The sequence below is a fragment of the Tachysurus fulvidraco genome, chromosome 18 (genome assembly GCF_022655615.1).
Source record: "Tachysurus fulvidraco isolate hzauxx_2018 chromosome 18, HZAU_PFXX_2.0, whole genome shotgun sequence".
NCBI classification, from domain to species: Eukaryota; Metazoa; Chordata; class Actinopteri; order Siluriformes; family Bagridae; genus Tachysurus; species Tachysurus fulvidraco.
Window position 1 is genome coordinate 584,765 of NC_062535.1, and position 22,500 is coordinate 607,264.

The 22,500-nt window shown below is 44.4% G+C and overlaps 1 protein-coding gene across 3 annotated transcripts in view; it reads right to left on the reverse strand.

Annotated features, from left to right (window-relative positions):
* Positions 1–5,378: 5,378 nt before the first annotated feature.
* Positions 5,379–22,500, reverse strand: part of elfn1b (extracellular leucine-rich repeat and fibronectin type III domain containing 1b) — a 46,862-nt gene continuing 29,740 nt past the window's right edge. For all 3 annotated transcript variants that reach the window (XM_047802783.1, XM_047802784.1, XM_047802785.1), the window contains one exon: positions 5,379–10,121. In XM_047802783.1, the coding sequence (XP_047658739.1) occupies positions 7,391–9,823 (2,433 nt within the window). In that variant the 5' untranslated portion in view covers positions 9,824–10,121 and the 3' untranslated portion in view covers positions 5,379–7,390. The remainder of the gene's footprint in view (positions 10,122–22,500) is intronic.

The following is a 22,500-nucleotide window of genomic DNA, read 5'->3' on the forward strand; positions in this document are numbered from 1 at the left end:
CACAAACAGTCTCTGAAATGTACAGTATTGTAATTCACATCATTTTCTATTTAACCACAAAAAAAGAAGAAAACAAAAAGCAGCATTTTATTAACTAAGAAATAAACAGATTTTTTTTATTGTGCTCATTGAAGTTTCCATCAGACCAAAAAGCCCTTTGTGATCCACCAGAACCATGTAACTAGCAGATGATCCCAGTCCAGTCCAGGCTTCTCCTCATCCTCGTTGGGTAAAACGTCTGTGAAGATGCAGAAGTGCTACAGTCACAGTTTGAGCCTCACAAAGCATGAAGGTTACGTACAGATGAAGTGAAGTTCACGTCCATTAGCTACATCAATAGAAAAGGAAAAAAACAACAAAACTAACATTGTTTTTAAGGCTGTAAGGAGAAATCTGCTGACAAACACTTTGTCTGAAATGTTCATCCCCTTTTCTTCTGTTTATAAATGAGATAAACACATTTTAAATGATCCGTTTTTAGCTCTGAAGTCTAGACGTATCCTTCATGTTAATATCATGGACTAGGTGAAGGCTGCACAATAGAGACTAGAGATAAAAAAGCGTCACAGTTATAAGGCCTGCCATCCCTCACACCATGACCACATCATCACGTCTTCACATGTGGTTCTGAAGAGGAACGAACCTGATTAAACTGCAGTCCTCGGGATAATCAGAGGAACAACAACATTCTGGATCATGTCATGAAGTTCAGAGGGATTTAAACAACAACATTCTGGATCATGTCATGAAGTTCAGAGGGATTTAAACAACAACATTCTGGATCATGTCATGATGTTCGGAGGGATTTAAACAACAACATTCTGGATCGTGTCATGATGTTCGGAGGGATTTAAACAACAACATTCTAGATCATGTCATGATGTTCAGAGGGATTTAAACAACAACATTCTGGTTCATGGCATGATGTTCAGAGGGATTTAAACAACAACAACATTCTGGATCATGTCATGATGTTCGGAGGGATTTAAGCAACAACATTCCGGATCATGTCATGATGTTCAGAGGGATTTAAACAACAACATTCTAGATCATGTCATGATGTTCAGAGGGATTTAAACAACAACATTCTGGTTCATGGCATGATGTTCAGAGGGATTTAAACAACAACAACATTCTGGATCATGTCATGATGTTCGGAGGGATTTAAGCAACAACATTCTGGATCGTGTCATGATGTTCGGAGGGATTTAAACAACAACATTCTGGATCATGTCATGATGTTCAGGGGGATTTAAACAACAACATTCTGGATCATGGCATGATGTTCAGAGGGATTTCAACAACAACATTCTGGATCATGTCATGATGTTCGGAGGGATTTTTAACAACAACATTCTAGATCATGGCATGATGTTAAGAGGGATTTAAACAACAACATTCTAGATCATGTCATGATGTTCAGAGGGATTTAAACAACAACATTCTAGATCATGGCATGATGTTCAGAGGGATTTAAACAACAACATTCTAGATCATGGCATGATGTTCAGAGGGATTTAAACAACAACATTCTGGATCATGTCATGATGTTCAGAGGGATTTAAACAACAACATTCTGGATCATGGCATGATGTTCAGAGGGATTTAAACAACAACATTCTGGATCATGTTATGATGTTCAGAGGGATTTAAACAACAACATTCTGGATCATGGCATGATGTTCAGAGGGATTTAAACAACAACATTCTGGATCATGTCATGATGTTCGGAGGGATTTAAACAACAACATTCCACATTGTTACAGTTAGCTGAAGGCTCAGGACCGTTAGAAAAGACAAAACACAAAGAAAATGAAGATTTCAGTAAGTGTCATTTATCAGAAAGTTAAACTGCACCTGAATCACAGCCCATCAGCATACACTCAGGTGTGTGGTGTGTTCAGTCCCTCTGTGCTCAGTCCCTCTGTGTTCAGTCCCTCTGTGTTCAGTCCCTCTGTGTTCAGTCCCTCTGTGTTCAGTCCCTCTGTGTTCAGTCACTCTGTGCTCTGTTGTGTTGTTCTTATTCCTGTGTAAATTTCATGGCTGTGTGTTTATCTGGGGTCACAGGGGGGGCTGTCCCTGTTCCTGTCCCTGTCCTTGTCACATCCCTGTCCCTGCCACTGTCCCTGTCCTTGTCACTGCCACTGTCCCTGTCACTGTCCCTGTCCTTGTCACATCCCTGTCCCTGCCACTGTCCCTGTCCTTGTCACTGCCACTGTCCCTGTTCCTGTCACTGTCCCTGTCCTTGTCACATCCCTGTCCCTATCCCTGCCCTTGTCACTGCCATTGCCCCGTCCTTGTCCCAATGCCTGTCCCTGTCCCTGTCCCTCTCCCTGTCCTTGTCACTGCCCCGTCCTTGTCACTGCCCCCATCACTGCCCCTGTCCTTGTCACTGCCCCCGTCCTTGTCACTGCCCCCGTCACTGCCCCTGTCCTTGTCACTGCCCCCGTCACTGCCCCTGTCCTTGTCACTTTCACAGGACATTAATACGTGAAACCCCATGTTAGGTTTAAAGATCTTTTCTCTGTCACTTTACACTTTCAGCACCAGCCCCCAGCGTTAGGGCTAAAACTGATGTCAGTCTCTCAGAATGTAAAGCAGCACTGAGCTACACTGTAGGGAGGACAAACACAATGGAAGTGGGGGTGATACTAGATGCAGAGGTGAGAGAGATGGACAGACTAAAACACTAAAGTGCCGCCGCATCGTTCTCTTCAGGTAGAAATGAAGCAAGGGAGAAACCTCACTGCACCTTCAGCACAACAGCATTGTGGGTAATTTAGGTCGAATTGTTCCAACCAGTAAAGATTAGTGTGTGAGAATCGAGGGAGGAGTTTAAGGTGAAGGTCCGATGTGCCATCAGATGTCTACAGGAATTATAATGAAGTGATCTTCACCAAATTGTTAACACGGTCATTAACACATCACTGAGTGTGTGTAATTATCACCTGAGTGTTCTGAGGAAAGAAACGTCTTCATCCTTCAGCTGCACTCAATTAAAGGAATGAAACAAACAGGAAGGATGAAGGAGGTGTGGAAAACCTTCACCCACTCAGATCTGAACACGTTCCTATACACAAGAACAGATTCTCCACTTTAACGGCTTCTCTTTGGTGGAAACGTTTAGATGTGGAAAAAATGTCAGCTTCAATTAAATCCAATAAAGTTAGAAAAGGTTTTTAAAATGAATAATTAAGTAACAGATATTTCACTCCATTTTTAGAGCAGAATAATTAAGGGGAGACATTACAGGGAGTGGGGTTTAAAATATATGTGTTTCCTAATAATATTTATTTATTTATTTATTTATTTAATTTTACTATATTAATATTTGTTATGTAAATAAGGCTTCATCTAATCACACAGGTATAAATTTGCATATTTAATCAGATGTCATTTGGACGTTAATGAATGAAAATGTTTTTTTCTCAGAGACACTACGCAGAAAACTGGATTGTCTTTGTATCGTTTCATCAGTAAAACAACACGACGTTATTTTAGTACAAACTTAAAGCGTAAATCCAACAATTCTAACCGAAGTGTGCATTTGTATGTTTTCAGAAGGTCATAAAGGTTAAAGTGATTTCTCCAAAACTTGGACCATTTCTGCGTGTAGTGTCTCATCTGAACTCTGCAGCTAAGGGAATATTGTGTTGATGTAAACTAGGGTGAAAATTTAATACCTATAACTGTTTAATAAATGAGCCTCTGCAGGTAGCTGATGCCCCATCCTGAGCGACACCCTGGTCTGTACCTGGTGCCCTGGTCTGTACCTGGTGCCCTGGTCTGTACCTGGTGTTCTGGTCTGTACCTGGTGTTCTGGTCTGTACCTGACACCCTGGCCTGTACCTGGTGCCCTGGTCTGTACCTGACTCCCTGGCCTGTACCTGGTGCCCTGGTCTGTACCTGGTGCCCTGGTCTGTACCTGGTGTTCTGGTCTGTACCTGACACCCTGGTCTGTACCTGACACCCTGGTCTGTACCTGACACTCTAGTCTGTACCTGGTGTTCTGGTCTGTACCTGACACCCTGGTCTGTACCTGGGGTCCTGGTCTGTACCTGACTCCCTGGTCTGTACTTGGTGCCCTGGTCTGTACTTGACTCCCTGGTCTGTACCTGGTGCCCTGGTCTGTACTTGACTCCCTGGTCTGTACCTGGTGCCCTGGTCTGTACCTGACACCCTGGTCTGTACCTGACACCCTGGTCTGTACCTGGTGCCCTGGTCTGTACCTGGTGCCCTGGTCTGTAATTGACTCCCTGATCTGTACCTGACACTCTGGTCTGTACCTGACACCCTGGTCTGTACCTGACACCCTGGTCTGTACCTGACACCCTGGTCTGTACCTGGTGCCCTGGTCTGTACCTGGTGCCCTGGTCTGTAATTGACTCCCTGATCTGTACCTGACACTCTGGTCTGTACCTGACACCCTGGTCTGTACCTGACACCCTGGTCTGTACCTGACTCCCTGGTCTGTACCTGACACCCTGGTCTGTACCTGACTCCCTGGTCTGTACCTGACACCCTGGTCTGTACCTGACACCCTGGTCTGTACTTGACTCCCTGGTCTGTACCTGGTGCCCTGGTCTGTACCTGACTCCCTGGTCTGTACTTGGTGCCCTGGTCTGTACTTGGTGCCCTGGTCTGTACTTGGTGCCCTGGTCTGTACTTGACTCCCTGGTCTCTACCTGACACTCTGGTCTGTACCTGACACCCTGGTCTGTACCTGACACCCTGGTCTGTACCTGACACCCTGGTCTGTACCTGACTCCCTGGTCTGTACCTGACACCCTGGTCTGTACCTGGTCTGTACCTGACTCCCTGGTCTGTACCTGACACCCTGGTCTGTACCTGGTGCCCTGGTCTGTACCTGGTCTGTACCTGACACCCTGGTCTGTACCTGGTCTGTACTTGACTCCCTGGTCTGTACCCGACACCCTGGTCTGTACCTGACACCCTGGTCTGTACCTGACACCCTGGTCTGTACCTGACTCCCTGGTCTGTACCTGACTCCCTGGTCTGTACCTGACACCCTGGTCTGTACCTGGTGCCCTGGTCTGTACCTGGTCTGTACCTGACACCCTGGTCTGTACCTGGTCTGTACTTGACTCCCTGGTCTGTACCCGACACCCTGGTCTGTACCTGACACCCTGGTCTGTACCTGACACCCTGGTCTGTACCTGACACCCTGGTCTGTACCTGACACCCTGGTCTGTACCTGACACCCTGGTCTGTACCTGACACCCTGGTCTGTACCTGGTCTGTACTTGACTCCCTGGTCTGTACCTGACACCCTGGTCTGTACCTGACACCCTGGTCTGTACCTGACACCCTGGTCTCCTGTAGACAACAGAAGTTGTGATGTGTTTCCAGGCCGTGCGTCTAAACGGTCTATCAGCGTTACTGTCTGTGAAGGAAGATTAGCGAGTTGGAGACTTACTGCGTTCAGCACTTTACATCTGCTGCAAGAGCTGAAGGACAAACACACACTGTGATGTTTACAGTGCCGACACAGAGCCCTCACACAAGCTGCACGTTTCTCACAGGATTAAGCTTGTTTACTTTCACTCGAATTTTCCTCAATGTCAATTATTTATTTGATTTCAAAAAAAAATTTTTTCCCCGCAGTTTAAATTTCATTCATTTGCAGTTTAAATGTTTTACTTTTACATCATTTATTATAATAATATTAAATACATTATTATTTAAAATTGCCTTGTGTTAAATTGCACTTTCACATGACACTGTGATTTTTCTGTAAGGGAGTTAATTTTACTTGCACTTGGAGGTTGTCGCTGTTCAGTGCTTCATTTCTCAGAGAAGAGATTCAGGGCTTTAAAAAATAAAAAATAATTTATCTCTGTGAACAAAGACGGATAAACCATAACATCAATAATCTGGTGGTAGTGATGAAGTTATAAAAGGCTAGAATAATCATCCTAAATTCTTCTAAATTCTTCTGTGTGTGTGTGTGTGTGTGTGTGTGTGTGTGTGTGTGTGTGTGTGTGTGTGTATGTGTGTGTATTTTGTGCAGTTAAACAGTGCAATCCTTAAGGACTTGAGACATTCATTGCAGATTGAACAGTAATTTTACAAAAAGAGCACGAACAGAAGCTGTTATTTTTTAGTTGTTTTGTTGTAAAAGACAACACGTGTGCTTTTGTGTTCATTTTTCTTTCTTCTTTTTTTGATACAGATTCCCTTGAAAATTCTGTAGCACTCCTTTTGACCAGTGGGAAAAAAAGTAGCACAGTTTTGTTTTGTTTTTTTGTTTTTCGAACTCTTACGTGAAACAGTATTCGGCAGACATTTTGATCAAGTTCTTTGTTCCGAGTGCACAACAGTCAGTATACTGTCACAGGACACGGCCATGCGATAACCAGAGATTCATTAGAGTAATCAATAAGAATAATCTTAATAATAATAATTAGAATGATGAGATGATTGCGATAATAATAATAATGATAGTAATAAGAATTAGACAATATATAATATCCTATAATTACTTTTATAATTAGTGATATATAAAAATGTTTTCATTTGAGGTTAATACTGTTAAAAGTCATCTATTACTTTTTATTCCTTCCCGTAAGAGCTAGTGAATAACGCCTTACTGTCCAATAGCAAAAATAACTAGTGATTTCATTCTATCTAAGCTACTCTAACTCCAAAAATGAGTGAGTTTCTATTTAAAGCTGCAGTATGTAACTTTGTGTTTTTGTATTAAAGTGTCAGTACAGAAATAAGAAGACTTAAACTTGGTGTTCTTTCACTTCTGCAACTCACTTGCTTAACTCTGAGTATTAAAAGATGATAAAACACAAAGGTTCTATCACCTGAATCAATTCGTGTAAAATAATAAGTGTAAACAACACCACCGCTAGCTACCACATGCCACCACTGGGTAATATTAGCTAGAATTTCATCAATGATAATGAATATTAGCTTGCCATTTTAAAGGTTATGAGGCGCTCTGTAATTTAACCGCTGTTACCCAGGTTTGCTAGCTAGCCGTGTTGCGGTGTTACTTGGCTAATTCGGTAATGGTGTTTTTTTTATTTTTTTTGCAAATCTAGCTAATTAGCGGACTAGTATTAGTGTTCATGTTTTGTTGTTGTGTTGATTTACTTGCAGCTTCTTATGTAATTTTTCAGTTTCTGCTGCTGGATTTTTCTCCAGTTGTCTTGAAATCTGTTTTAAATGAGCATTGAATTGATGCTCACTGTGGCCGTAACACAACTGGTCTTCAGACCAGAGATGGCTAAATTTAAATCCCTAAATCACTGAAAGTTACTTATTGCAGCTTTAATGAAGACTGTCTTTATTTGGTCCAGAGAGTGAAGTGAGTTTTATTCAGACACTTTTTAAATAAACACTTAAATAAAATAAGCAATCATAATTTCTGTTGGGCAGACACACCCTTCCAGTAGTCGAGGATGTCATGGAGGTCCTCATCTTTAGCAAACTGTACTTTTCTCCGTAATGCGTGACCGGCAGCCATGTATTCCTCTTCATCCCGGTGGCGTTTGCGGTGGAGTTTGAACCGTTCCCACAAACTCAGGGATGGCCTGCAGGTGTACTCTGGGCTGGAGTAGCCACTGAGGTTGTGGTACTGTGGTGAAAGATGTGAATATGACAGCTCGTATGGCCGAGAGCGTGTCAGCGGCTCCAAGATGGACGATTTCCTGCTTGAAGAAACCTCAAGTTGCTCCTCCATGTGGTGTGGGCCAGGGTACGAGTGCCGGTGCTCCGTGTAATGTCGCATTCTTTCTGCCTCTGACTTAAGTATCGCAGAAGTCGGGGTCACCGTCAGAATCCCAGACTCATCTAGAGAAGATTTCTCGATATACTTTGACTCTGTGCGATAGGCGCCGTCTGAACGGAAAGACCGAGGACTGCGCAGAGAACCACTTGACGAAGTGCTGGCCCGTTTCAGTGGCGCTTCCATACTGTGATGCCTCTGTAGAGGGTGGTGATATCCTCCTTTATATACAGGGGATAGAAGACCGGACTTGCCTGCTGGGTGCTCAGATGTAAGAACCAGCTGAGGGTCAGTGGTTGAGATGGCTCCAGATTTTACTGCTTGGAAAGAGGCTGATTCAGATTTAAGTGCATCGATGCAGTTGTTGATGATCTGATTCACTTTGTCCACTTCCTTGGCTATTGTGGATATTTCTGCCACAGATCCTTGGCTGTTCTCAGATGGAGGAATGCTGCATTCAATGCGATCTGCCTGGTCTGACCTCACTTCTATGTAATTTCCTTTAGTTGTTTTGGGAGTTCCAGAGAGTTCCTGTACATTGTACGGGTCTTTCTCATTGGCGGCTGGTAAATAAGGCATCCTTTGAATGGGCTCGACAGTGGACATCATTTGTTTCTGTGATAGCTGAGAGATAGGTCCACTTTCTAGTTCAGCCCCATACTTCATCTCTATCAAATTCCTTTTCATCTTAAGTTTTTTGCTCTTTGATTCATCTTCAGGTTTACGTTTTCTCAGGCAGTGATACACCACACCAAGTACAATGATCATTCCAAAGAAGCAACCCAATATGGTCATGATATAATGAGTGGCCGTCGAACCGTTCGGAACATGCTCCTTCATTGTCCGTGTAACAGTGGAAATGGTCAAACATGTATGATTGTATCTTAGAGAATTGCGTATGGAGGCCACACAGTACGTGTAGTTTGTGTGGGGCTTTAGGTTCAGCAGCTCAATTTCTTCCCTTTGGCTTTTAAGGTTCTGTATATCTGTAAAGAAGCTGTTGTTGTAAAGGACAAGAATATACATCTTTCGGAAAGGATTAGGTATTTGGATTGTGATAACTGCACTTGTGTGTGTCACCTCTTTAAGCTTCATGATTGGACGGGCATCTGGGTCAAAATACGTTGGGCTGATGCTGATGGGTTCATCTGGTGGTGTCCCTGAAGGGCAGTCTTCCAATCCACAAGGGCTCAGATCTGGCAGGATTGTGGGGGTACCTCCATCTGAGGATCCAAGCAGGTATGGGGTCACATTATCATCTGTGCAGACAGTAGAGAGAGCATGGAAAGCATTCCGGTATGTTGGCATCCTTGGATTTTGGCTTAAGAGGCTATAGCCAGAAAAGCCAGCTGGTGTATCACACACCATCCTTTCACTTGTCCTGTTTGGGAATGCTACCAACCAGCGCAGGAATCCAATCAGTTCACAGGAGCATGTGAATGGGTTTGAGTAGAGCTCACACGTTGTTAGCTTTGACAGACCGCGGAATGTACTTCCATCCAACTGTTGAATCCTGTTCATGGAGAGGTCGATGTTCTCAATAGCAGGACACTCCCAGAAAGCATTCGGTGAGACAGTCTCAATCTGGTTAGCTTGAAGGTAGAGGTACTGCAGACGCCCCAATCCTCGCAGCATACCCTCTGTTAAGTTCCTTAGCTTGTTAAAACCAATCTGCAGTACTTGCAAATTGAACTGAGCAGAAAAAGCTCCATCTTCTATGTAGGAGATATCGTTCTTGGTCAAGTTAAGGTAGGTGAGGTTGCTGAAGCGGCTTAGAACGGAAAAATGGATGCTCCGAATCTTGTTTTCATTGAGCCGTAGATCCACAATAGTGCTGTTGATATGTAGTGGGATTGCTTCATACGGTGGCTGGTTCTGGCTGCAGATCGCCAACCACACAAACCCCTTTTCCCCTTCAATTAGCCAGCAATCAGCTTGGGCCAATGGCATGTGTGAAAATGAAAAAAAGAACACAGCCATGGTCCACCCGAGTAAGGCACTGGTCACTACACCGCTAATATTTCCACTTGACCGAGTTGAATTTGTCACGTGTGTTTCCTTCATGGCTCATACAGGAGCACAGGTTCACCCACTGGGAGAACAGATAATGTGCAGACAGTTATTTACTTTTGCAGTCGTCTCACACCTGTAATGTCCTCTCTAATGAGCTGATCTGGACTGTTCCTTCAGAGTTATAGTCCAATCAGAGCAGAACACCTTGGTGGACTTCTCGCTCATGAAAAGGACATTGTTATGATCTCAGATCTGTACAGTCTCTGGTCAGGTTGAACCACTGCCATGATCCCTAAGCTGCTGGTGAACAATTGCTGGTGTGCATGCTCCATATCTGCCATCTTGGACCCTGAAAAAGAAGATAATGAACATGAGACGTGACATGAGATACCAGAACACTTGGCTTTCACAACACACACACGCACACACACACACACACACACACACACACACACACACACACACACAGTATGAACGGCACAGACCTACACCATATACACACACTTCCATTATACATCCATTAAACTGTACATGATGTTTTACACTTTTTGTTCTTTACACTTTCTGTCTCACATTTCAGTTGATTCCTGTTTTGTACAATACTTTATCTCCTGTAACTGCTGCTATAACACTGTGTTCATTACAGTATTACTGCACATGTAATATAACACACACTATTTACCCTGAACACACAGTATTTACCCTGAACACACAGTATTTACCCTGAACACACAGTATTTACCCTGAACACACAGTATTTACCCCGAACACACAATATTTACTCTGAACACACAGTATTTACACTGAACACACAGTATTTACCCCGAACACACAATATTTACCCTGAACACACAATATTTACCCCGAACACACAGTATTTACCCCGAACACACAATATTTACTCTGAACACACAGTATTTACACTGAACACACAGTATTTACACTGAACACGCAGTATTTACCCTGAACACACAGTATTTACCCTGGTGCTGTTTCTGTTAATTGTCTTTTGTGTATTGTCTTGTATTTTTTTTGCCTGCACTGTCTTTTGTCCTGCACATGTCTTGTCTGTCTTGTCCTGCACATGTCTTGTCTGTCTTGTCCTGCACATGTCTTGTCTGTCTTGTCCTGCACTGTCTTGTCTGTCCTGTCCTGCACATGTCTTGTCTGTCTTGTCCTGCACATGTCTTGTCTGTCTTGTCCTGCACATGTCTTGTCTGTCCTGTCCTGCACATGTCTCGTCTGTCCTGTCCTGCACATGTCTTGTCTGTCTTGTCCTGCACATGTCTTGTCTGTCTTGTCCTGCACATGTCTTGTCTGTCTTGTCCTGCACATGTCTCGTCTGTCTTGTCCTGCACATGTCTCGTCTGTCTTGTCCTGCACTGTGTACACCAGGTTACACAGATACACTTTATGTGACTAACTTACTAAGTCCTTCTAGCTGTGTGTGTTCTATAACACCTGATCCTGTGTAGTGTAACAGCTACAGTATGTATGGTTATAATGACTGTAAAAGCTTCTTGACTAACATTGTGAGATTGGCTGCTCTGTACTATGTATAATTAAATGGTAAATTCTGCACACTATGTCTATTCTGTCTGACGTCCAACTGAAACCAAAGACAAACATTTCTTGCACATGTAGGATTTCTCAGGTATATTTTTAGATCACAGTTGTTTAGCTGACTTTACAGGTTAAGCTACATAGCCATTAAATATGCCTCCCTGCTCTCAGACAAAAATAGACCAGATGAAACATTTCCCCACAAACACAGAGGCCAATTACTGACTTACAGAAAGCAGGAGAACGCTTAGCTCTACACATTGTACTGTACACACATATGGACAATTCTGTGTCCACATTCTGCCTCCATATAAACATTACTGACTTACACTCTCAGTTATAGGAGGTTAAAGTGTTAAGTACTGGTACTTCTAGGTGGGATGTAGGTGGGATGTAGGTGAGATGTAGGTGGGATGTAGGTGAGATGTAGGTGAGATGTAGGTGAGATGTAGGAGGGATGTAGGTGGGATGTAGGTGAGATGTAGGAGGGATGTAGGAGGGATGTAGGTGAGATGTAGGAGGGATGTAGGTGAGATGTAGGTGGGATGTAGGTGAGATGTAGGAGGGATGTAGGTGAGATGTAGGTGAGATGTAGGAGGGATGTAGGTGGGATGTAGGTGAGATGTAGGAGGGATGTAGGTGGGATGTAGGTGAGATGTAGGAGGGATGTAGGTGAGATGTAGGAGGGATGTAGGTGAGATGTAGGAGGGATGTAGGAGGGATGTAGGTGAGATGTAGGTGGGATGTAGGTGAGATGTAGGTGAGATGTAGGAGGGATGTAGGTGAGATGTAGGTGAGATGTAGGAGGGATGTAGGTGGGATGTAGGTGAGATGTAGGAGGGATGTAGGTGAGATGTAGGAGGGATGTAGGTGAGATGTAGGTGAGATGTAGGTGGGATGTAGGAGGGATGTAGGTGAGATGTAGGTGAGATGTAGGAGGGATGTAGGTGAGATGTAGGAGGGATGTAGGTGAGATGTAGGAGGGATGTAGGTGGGATGTAGGTGAGATGTAGGAGGGATGTAGGTGGGATGTAGGTGAGATGTAGGTGAGATGTAGGTGAGATGTAGGTGGGATGTAGGTGAGATGTAGGTGGGATGTAGGTGAGATGTAGGTGAGATGTAGGTGAGATGTAGGTGAGATGTAGATGAGATAGGAGACGATAAATTCAATTATTAATGATTTGCTCCAAAACCTCAATGTAAAAACTGTCACACTGCTCCGGGTGTGTGTTCACTGCTGTGTGTGTGTGTTCACTGCTGTGTGTGTGTGTGTGTGTGTTCACTGCTGTGTGTGTGTGTGTGTGTGTGTGTGTGTTCACTGCTGTGTGTGTGTGTTCACTGCTGTGTGTGTGTGTGTTCACTGCTGTGTGTGTGTGTGTTCACTGCTGTGTGTGTGTGTGTTCACTGCTGTGTGTGTGTGTGTTCACTGCTGTGTGTGTGTGTGTTCACTGCTGTGTGTGTGTGTGTTCCCTGCTGTGTGTGTGTGTTCACTGCTGTGTGTGTGTGTGTTCACTGCTGTGTGTGTGTGTGTTCACTGCTGTGTGTGTGTGTGTTCACTGCTGTGTGTGTGTGTGTGTTCACTGCTGTGTGTGTGTGTGTTCACTGCTGTGTGTGTGTGTTCACTGCTGTGTGTGTGTGTTCACTGCTGTGTGTGTGTGTTCACTGCTGTGTGTGTGTGTTCACTGCTGTGTGTGTGTGTGTGTTCACTGCTGTGTGTGTGTGTGTTCACTGCTGTGTGTGTGTGTGTTCACTGCTGTGTGTGTGTTCACTGCTGTGTGTGTGTGTGTGTTCACTGCTGTGTGTGTGTGTTCACTGCTGTGTGCGTGTGTTCACTGCTGTGTGTGTGTGTGTTCACTGCTGTGTGTGTGTGTGTTCATTGCTGTGTATGTGTGTTCACTGCTGTGTGTGTGTGTGTGTGTGTTCACTGCTGTGTGTGTGTGTTCACTGCTGTGTGTGTGTGTTCACTGCTGTGTGTGTGTGTGTGTTCACTGCTGTGTGTGTGTGTGTGTTCACTGCTGTGTGTGTGTTCACAGTGTGTGTGTGTTCACAGTGTGTGTGTTCACAGTGTGTGTGTGTGTTCACTGCTGTGTGTGTGTTCACAGTGTGTGTGTGTGTGTGTTCACTGCTGTGTGTGTGTGTTCACAGTGTGTGTGTGTGTTCACTGCTGTGTGTGTGTGTTCACAGTGTGTGTGTTCACTGCTGTGTGTGTGTGTTCACTGCTGTGTGTGTGTGTTCACAGTGTGTGTGTGTTCACTGCTGTGTGTGTTCACGGTGTGTGTGTGTTCACTGCTGTGTGTTCACGGTGTGTGTGTGTGTTCACTGCTGTGTGTGTGTGTGTGTTCACAGTGTGTGTGTGTTCACTGCTGTGTGTGTTCACGGTGTGTGTGTTCACTGCTGTGTGTGTTTTCACAGTGTGTGTGTGTGTGTGTTCACTGCTGTGTGTGTGTTCAAAGTGTGTGTGTTCACGGTGTGTGTGTTCACGGTGTGTGTGTTCACGGTGTGTGTTCACTGCTGTGTGTGTGTTCACGGTGTGTGTTCACTGCTGTGTGTGTGTTCACTGCTGTGTGTGTGTTCACAGTGTGTGTGTTCACTGCTGTGTGTGTGTTCATGCTGTGTGTGTGTTCACGGTGTGTGTGTGTTCACTGCTGTGTGTTCACGGTGTGTGTGTGTTCACTGCTGTGTGTGTGTTCACAGTGTGTGTGTGTTCACTGCTGTGTGTGTGTTCACAGTGTGTGTGTGTTCATGGTGTGTGTGTTCACGGTGTGTGTGTGTTCACTGCTGTGTGTTCACGGTCTGTGTGTGTTCACGGTGTGTGTGTGTTCACGGTGTGTGTGTTCACGGTGTGTGTGTTCACAGTGTGTGTGTTCACAGTGTGTGTGTTCACAGTGTGTGTGTGTTCACTGCTGTGTGTGTGTTCACGGTGTGTGTGTGTTCACTGCTGTGTGTTCACGGTCTGTGTGTGTTCACAGTGTGTGTGTGTTCACGGTGTGTGTGTTCACAGTGTGTGTGTTCACTGCTGTGTGTGTGTGTATGTGTGTGTGTGTGTGTGTGTGTTCACTGCTGTGTGTGTGTGTGTGTGTGTGTGTGTGTCTGTGTGTCTGTGTGTGTGTGTGTCTGTGTGTGTGTCTGTGTGTGTGTCTGTGTGTGTGTGTGTGTGTTCACTGCTGTGTGTGTGTGTTCACTGCTGTGTGTGTGTGTGTGTTCACTGCTGTGTGTGTGTGTTCACTGCTGTGTGCGTGTGTTCACTGCTGTGTGTGTGTGTTCACTGCTGTGTGTGTGTGTTCACTGCTGTGTGTGTGTGTGTGTTCACTGCTGTGTGTGTGTGTTCACTGCTGTGTGTGTGTGTTCACTGCTGTGTGTGTGTGTGTTCACTGCTGTGTGTGTGTGTGTTCATTGCTGTGTATGTGTGTTCACTGCTGTGTGTGTGTGTGTGTGTGTGTGTGTGTTCACTGCTGTGTGTGTGTGTTCACTGCTGTGTGTGTGTGTTCACTGCTGTGTGTGTGTGTGTGTTCACTGCTGTGTGTGTGTGTGTTCACTGCTGTGTGTGTGTGTGTTCACTGCTGTGTGTGTGTGTGTTCCCTGCTGTGTGTGTGTGTTCACTGCTGTGTGTGTGTGTGTTCACTGCTGTGTGTGTGTGTGTTCACTGCTGTGTGTGTGTGTGTGTTCACTGCTGTGTGTGTGTGTTCACTGCTGTGTGTGTGTGTTCACTGCTGTGTGTGTGTGTGTTCACTGCTGTGTGTGTGTGTGTTCACTGCTGTGTGTGTGTGTGTTCACTGCTGTGTGTGTGTTCACTGCTGTGTGTGTGTGTGTGTTCACTGCTGTGTGTGTGTGTTCACTGCTGTGTGCGTGTGTTCACTGCTGTGTGTGTGTGTGTTCACTGCTGTGTGTGTGTGTGTTCATTGCTGTGTATGTGTGTTCACTGCTGTGTGTGTGTGTGTGTGTGTTCACTGCTGTGTGTGTGTGTTCACTGCTGTGTGTGTGTGTGTTCACTGCTGTGTGTGTGTGTGTGTTCACTGCTGTGTGTGTGTGTGTGTTCACTGCTGTGTGTGTGTTCACAGTGTGTGTGTGTTCACAGTGTGTGTGTTCACAGTGTGTGTGTGTGTTCACTGCTGTGTGTGTGTTCACAGTGTGTGTGTGTGTGTGTGTTCACTGCTGTGTGTGTGTGTTCACAGTGTGTGTGTGTTCACTGCTGTGTGTGTGTGTTCACAGTGTGTGTGTTCACTGCTGTGTGTGTGTGTTCACTGCTGTGTGTGTGTGTTCACAGTGTGTGTGTGTTCACTGCTGTGTGTGTTCACGGTGTGTGTGTGTTCACTGCTGTGTGTTCACGGTGTGTGTGTGTGTTCACTGCTGTGTGTGTGTGTGTGTTCACAGTGTGTGTGTGTTCACTGCTGTGTGTGTTCACGGTGTGTGTGTTCACTGCTGTGTGTGTTTTCACAGTGTGTGTGTGTGTGTGTTCACTGCTGTGTGTGTGTTCAAAGTGTGTGTGTTCACGGTGTGTGTGTTCACGGTGTGTGTGTTCACGGTGTGTGTTCACTGCTGTGTGTGTGTTCACGGTGTGTGTTCACTGCTGTGTGTGTGTTCACTGCTGTGTGTGTGTTCACAGTGTGTGTGTTCACTGCTGTGTGTGTGTTCATGCTGTGTGTGTGTTCACGGTGTGTGTGTGTTCACTGCTGTGTGTTCACGGTGTGTGTGTGTTCACTGCTGTGTGTGTGTTCACAGTGTGTGTGTGTTCACTGCTGTGTGTGTGTTCACAGTGTGTGTGTGTGTTCATGGTGTGTGTGTTCACGGTGTGTGTGTGTTCACTGCTGTGTGTTCACGGTCTGTGTGTGTTCACAGTGTGTGTGTGTTCACGGTGTGTGTGTTCACGGTGTGTGTGTTCACAGTGTGTGTGTTCACAGTGTGTGTGTTCACAGTGTGTGTGTGTGTTCACTGCTGTGTGTGTGTTCACGGTGTGTGTGTGTTCACTGCTGTGTGTTCACGGTCTGTGTGTGTTCACAGTGTGTGTGTGTTCACGGTGTGTGTGTTCACAGTGTGTGTGTTCACTGCTGTGTGTGTGTGTGTGTGTATGTGTGTGTGTGTGTGTGTGTGTTCACTGCTGTGTGTGTGTGTGTGTGTGTGTGTGTGTGTGTGTCTGTGTGTGTGTGTGTCTGTGTGTGTGTCTGTGTGTGTGTCTGTGTGTGTGTGTGTGTGTTCACTGCTGTGTGTGTGTGTTCACTGCTGTGTGTGTGTGTGTGTTCACTGCTGTGTGTGTGTGTTCACTGCTGTGTGCGTGTGTTCACTGCTGTGTGTGTGTGTGTTCACTGCTGTGTGTGTGTGTTCACTGCTGTGTGTGTGTGTGTGTTCACTGCTGTGTGTGTGTGTGTTCACTGCTGTGTGTGTGTGTCTTCATTGCTGTGTATGTGTGTTCACTGCTGTGTGTGTGTGTGTGTGTGTGTGTGTTCACTGCTGTGTGTGTGTGTTCACTGCTGTGTGTGTGTGTGTTCACTGCTGTGTGTGTGTGTGTGTTCACTGCTGTGTGTGTGTGTGTGTTCACTGCTGTGTGTGTGTTCACAGTGTGTGTGTGTTCACAGTGTGTGTGTTCACAGTGTGTGTGTGTGTTCACTGCTGTGTGTGTGTTCACAGTGTGTGTGTGTGTGTTCACTGCTGTGTGTGTGTGTTCACAGTGTGTGTGTGTGTTCACTGCTGTGTGTGTGTGTTCACAGTGTGTGTGTTCACTGCTGTGTGTGTGTGTTCACTGCTGTGTGTGTGTGTTCACAGTGTGTGTGTGTTCACTGCTGTGTGTGTTCACGGTGTGTGTGTGTTCACTGCTGTGTGTTCACGGTGTGTGTGTGTGTTCACTGCTGTGTGTGTGTGTGTTCACAGTGTGTGTGTGTTCACTGCTGTGTGTGTTCACTGTGTGTGTGTTCACTGCTGTGTGTGTTTTCACAGTGTGTGTGTGTGTGTGTTCACTGCTGTGTGTGTGTTCAAAGTGTGTGTGTTCACGGTGTGTGTGTTCACGGTGTGTGTGTTCACGGTGTGTGTGTTCACGGTGTGTGTTCACTGCTGTGTGTGTGTTCACGGTGTGTGTTCACTGCTGTGTGTGTGTTCACTGCTGTGTGTGTGTTCACAGTGTGTGTGTTCACTGCTGTGTGTGTGTTCATGCTGTGTGTGTGTTCACGGTGTGTGTGTGTTCACTGCTGTGTGTTCACGGTGTGTGTGTGTTCACTGCTGTGTGTGTGTGTGTTCACAGTGTGTGTGTGTTCACTGCTGTGTGTGTTCACGGTGTGTGTGTTCACTGCTGTGTGTGTTTTCACAGTGTGTGTGTGTGTGTGTTCACTGCTGTGTGTGTGTTCAAAGTGTGTGTGTTCACGGTGTGTGTGTTCACGGTGTGTGTGTTCACGGTGTGTGTTCACTGCTGTGTGTGTGTACACTGCTGTGTGTGTGTTCACAGTGTGTGTTCACTGCTGTGTGTGTGTTCATGCTGTGTGTGTGTTCACGGTGTGTGTGTGTTCACTGCTGTGTGTTCACGGTGTGTGTGTGTTCACTGCTGTGTGTGTGTTCACAGTGTGTGTGTGTTCACTGCTGTGTGTGTGTTCACAGTGTGTGTGTTCATGGTGTGTGTGTTCACGGTGTGTGTGTGTTCACTGCTGTGTGTTCACGGTCTGTGTGTGTTCACGGTGTGTGTGTTCACGGTGTGTGTGTTCACGGTGTGTGTGTTCACGGTGTGTGTGTTCACAGTGTGTGTGTTCACAGTGTGTGTGTGTGTTCACTGCTGTGTGTGTGTTCACGGTGTGTGTGTGTTCACTGCTGTGTGTTCACGGTCTGTGTGTGTTCACGGTGTGTGTGTGTTCACGGTGTGTGTGTTCACGGTGTGTGTGTTCACTGCTGTGTGTGTGTGTGTGTGTGTATGTGTGTCTGTGTCTGTGTGTGTGTGTCTGTGTGTGTGTCTGTGTGTGTGTCTGTGTGTGTGTGTGTGTGTGTGTTCACTGCTGTGTGTGTGTGTGTGTGTGTGTGTGTGTCTGTGTCTGTGTGTGTGTCTGTGTGTGTGTCTGTGTGTGTGTGTGTGTGTGTGTGTGTGTGTGTGTGTGTTCACTGCTGTGTGTGTGTGTGTGTGTGTGTGTGTGTGTGTGTGTGTGTGTGTGTGTGTGTGTGTGTGTGTGTGTGTGTGTGTGTGTGTGTGTGTGTGTGTGTGTGTGTGTGTGTGTGTGTGTGCACTTTAGATAGGTTAAATACAGAGAATAAGGGGGTCACTGTACTTATCCGTACGTCACGTCACATTTACACTGAGCCAGAATACAACATTATTTACACCATAATTCTGAATAAATTCATATCTGATTATTTATAGAGCTTCTGCTTTATCTACAGAGCCTCTATAGTTCTGTTCAGGTCTTCATCATCATCATCTTCATCTTCGCTAATATACATTTATAATATATATTTATTATATTTATGTACATCACTAAAAGACCAAATAAATAAGCAAAAAAAATAAAAATCATTATTGTGATGAAAAGCTGTATCAGCATTCTGAATCTGTCACGGCTTAAATTCTCCAAACAGGATAAAATATTCTGACAGTTCTGTAACTGGGGGACAACAGAAGATCTGACGAATGTTCCAGGAGGTGTCGAGGTATGACACCCCCACCCCCCCCCACCCCCGAATTAACTTGGTAACCATCTTTTTTCAGATCAGGTTTTACCTCATGTTCTTTGGTGTAATGTGTAAAGACATTTGCACAAATATCCACATATTACTTGTGAATGTAAAATGTTCTGATTAATAAGTCCTGTGATTCAGGACCACAAACCTGACCATAAACCTGTTCTTAACGTAATTAAAGCATTTAGCAGTGAGATCATTAATCCTTTAATACAGATAGACAGTGATGTTGGTGCTCCAAAGGCCTGAGCCACAGGGCTGTTTATGCTTCCTGACATTTCACAATGATAGGGTTCATTCCTAGGAATTATGAGGATTGGCAGCCGTGTCGTGAGGAACAAAACAAGACACTGGAAAAATCGACCGATTTTGTCTCGGAAATAATAATTAGCATTTCTTTGCTAAGTGCAGATTGATTTAATTATGATCAGGGTGCAAGCGATATTCTGTGACTGAGTGAGACACGTTATATCTGTATGGAGACATTATGTCTGTATGGAGACATTATATCAGTATGGAGACATTATATCTGTATGGAGACGCATTATATCTGTATGGAGACACATTATATCTGTATGGAGACATTATATCTGTATGGAGACATTATATCTGTATGGAGACGCATTATATCTGTATGGAGACACATTATATCTGTATGGAGACATTATATCTGTATGGAGACGCATTATATCTGTATGGAGACGCATTATATCTGTATGGAGACACATTATATCTGTATGGAGACATTATATCTGTATGGAGACACATTATATCTGTATGGAGACGCATTATATCTGTATGGAGACATTATATCTGTATGGAGACACATTATATCTGTATGGAGACATTATATCTGTATGGAGACGCATTATATCTGTATGGAGACATTATATCTGTATGGAGTCACATTATATCTGTATGGAGACACATTATATCTGTATGGAGACGCATTATATCTGTATGGAGACATTATATCTGTATGGAGACATTATATCAGTATGGAGACATTATATCTGTATGGAGACATTATATCTGTATGGAGACACATTATATCTGTATGGAGACACACAGATACTGATACTGATGATACTGATACTGATGATACTGATACTGATGATACTGATACTGATGATACTGATGCACTGATACTGATGATACTGATACTGATGATACTGATACTGATGATACTGATACTGATGATACTGATACTGATGATACTGATGCACTGATACTGATGATACTGATACTGATGATACTGATACTGATGATACTGATACTGATGATACTGATGCACTGATACTGATGATACTGATACTGATGATACTGATACTGATGATACTGATGCACTGATACTGATGCACTGATACTGATGCACTGATACTGATGATACTGATACTGATGATACTGATACTGATGATACTGATACTGATGATACTGATACTGATGATACTGATGATACTGATACTGATGCACTGATACTGATGATACTGATACTGATGATACTGATACTGATGCACTGATACTGATGATACTGATACTGATGCACTGATACTGATGATACTGATGCACTGATACTGATGATACTGAGCTGTAAGTAGATACAACCTTCTGGATGCTGATCTGATGTTTCAGCGAGTGAAGACTTTAACTGTGACAGCTGTCTACTTTCCTCAGAGTAATAATGCTAATGAATGCATCGTTACTGCTGAAGTGATTAGCACTCAGCACAAGTATACCATGATGGTGCCTTATTATTATGTGCAACTTTAATTGGACATTTCAAATCAGTTATCCCCAGATCCCAGTTTGTGATGTAAACATCCTGCACCACGGTTACTCTAATACACAGGACAGCAAAAAATCCATCCCTCAATAGCACCTTGGACTATAATTCCACTTCACTGCAAACATTCGTAACGTTATCGGATCACAGCTCCACAGAACTGAAGGACATACGGGAGAGTCAGTGCCTCGAGGCGATCACAGGCTAGTCCTTTAGCTTCTTGTCAGATCCATCTTTTTGAGATATGATGATATCCCTAAACAAACCTTAGTTTCTCGTTGTGTCCTTACACACACATCATCTCATAAGTGTTGTAGCCTCACACTTTAAACTGATGACTATAATGAACCAAATAAAGCCTTCAGAGATGTAGCAGTGTTGTTGTAGAATGTTCCACGTGCTTAGGTGATGTTCAGAAATTCTACTTACTTCCTGTTCTGCCTCCTGAACTGATCGAGACCCAGAGTTCCTAAACCTCCTTGTGACTCTGACCTGGGTGTGTCATACATTTTCACTCACGCTTACACAGCTTTATTAGCTTAGAGATAAGGAATGTGTGTAAAGGTGAGGTGTAGGAGCTCGGTGTGAATGGGTTCAAACTCAGTTAGAGATGGGCCTTAAATATCATTCATTTATTTTTTACTGCTTTGTCTCAGGCGTCATCGGGCATCGAGGCAGGATACACCCTGGACGGAGTGCCAACCCATCACAGGGCACACACACACTCTCATTCCTCAGACTTTCCTGAGCTCTAATATCTTCCTCTTTTCTTGTTTCTCAAACAGAAATGAAGTTTTAGACAATCACCTTTTAAAGATTTCCTCTGAAGACTTTGAGAAGCTCATCAACTGATGAACAAACATCATCACTGCTAAATCAGTGGAGTTTAAACTGATCTCATGCTAACATGGAGGCAGAAACAATCACGAGGAACCGAATGCTGATTCATTCGGACATTTGAACGTTTGAAAACTTCTGGATACCAAAAGTCAGCATGTGAGGAAGTCAGATCAGCTCGCGAGGTCTCAGACAGTTTCTAGCGCTATGTTCGTTAGCTTTAAACTGATTTTTGTGATTGTAGGGAGGAAGGAAGGCTACAGTATGTAGGAAGTAGAACACGATATCTCCACATTGTTTTGGTGGAATATGTTTGTTATCTGAACTGAACATGATGTAATGTTACGAGGAAATAGGAAGCGTTTAAAATGTGTAAAGCCAGAAATAACTTCTCCATCAATGGCGTGAAATCAGCAGCTGACTCGCAGCCTCACCTTGTGTGTGTTCGGTGTGATAAAGATCAGGGGAAGTGATGAAGACCGGTGGTGGTGTAGCTGCCGAACGCCTCGTGACTGCTTCACTAGGCTTTGGCCATGTACCAGATTTTTAATGACTATTTTCAGTAAAGATTATGCAGGATTTTGTGAATACAAATTGCAGAGAGTATTAATGTACATGTATTAATGAACCTGTCAGTTAATGTCAAGACAAACACGTCAGGCCAGGAATCTGACATGACACACACACTGTGCCTCATCATTGTGATGATAATCGATATAATTCAGTCACAGTGGAATTATTTTGCACTTTTTACTAAACGCCTGCTCAGAGGAGGACTGATATTGTCTTCATGACTTCCAGCCTTCCATACTGATAATCTAATTAAAGTCCACAGAGCAGTGAGGAGACACTGACTCACACACTTGAAGCCTGACAGATGTATAATCGAGTGGAGTCACAG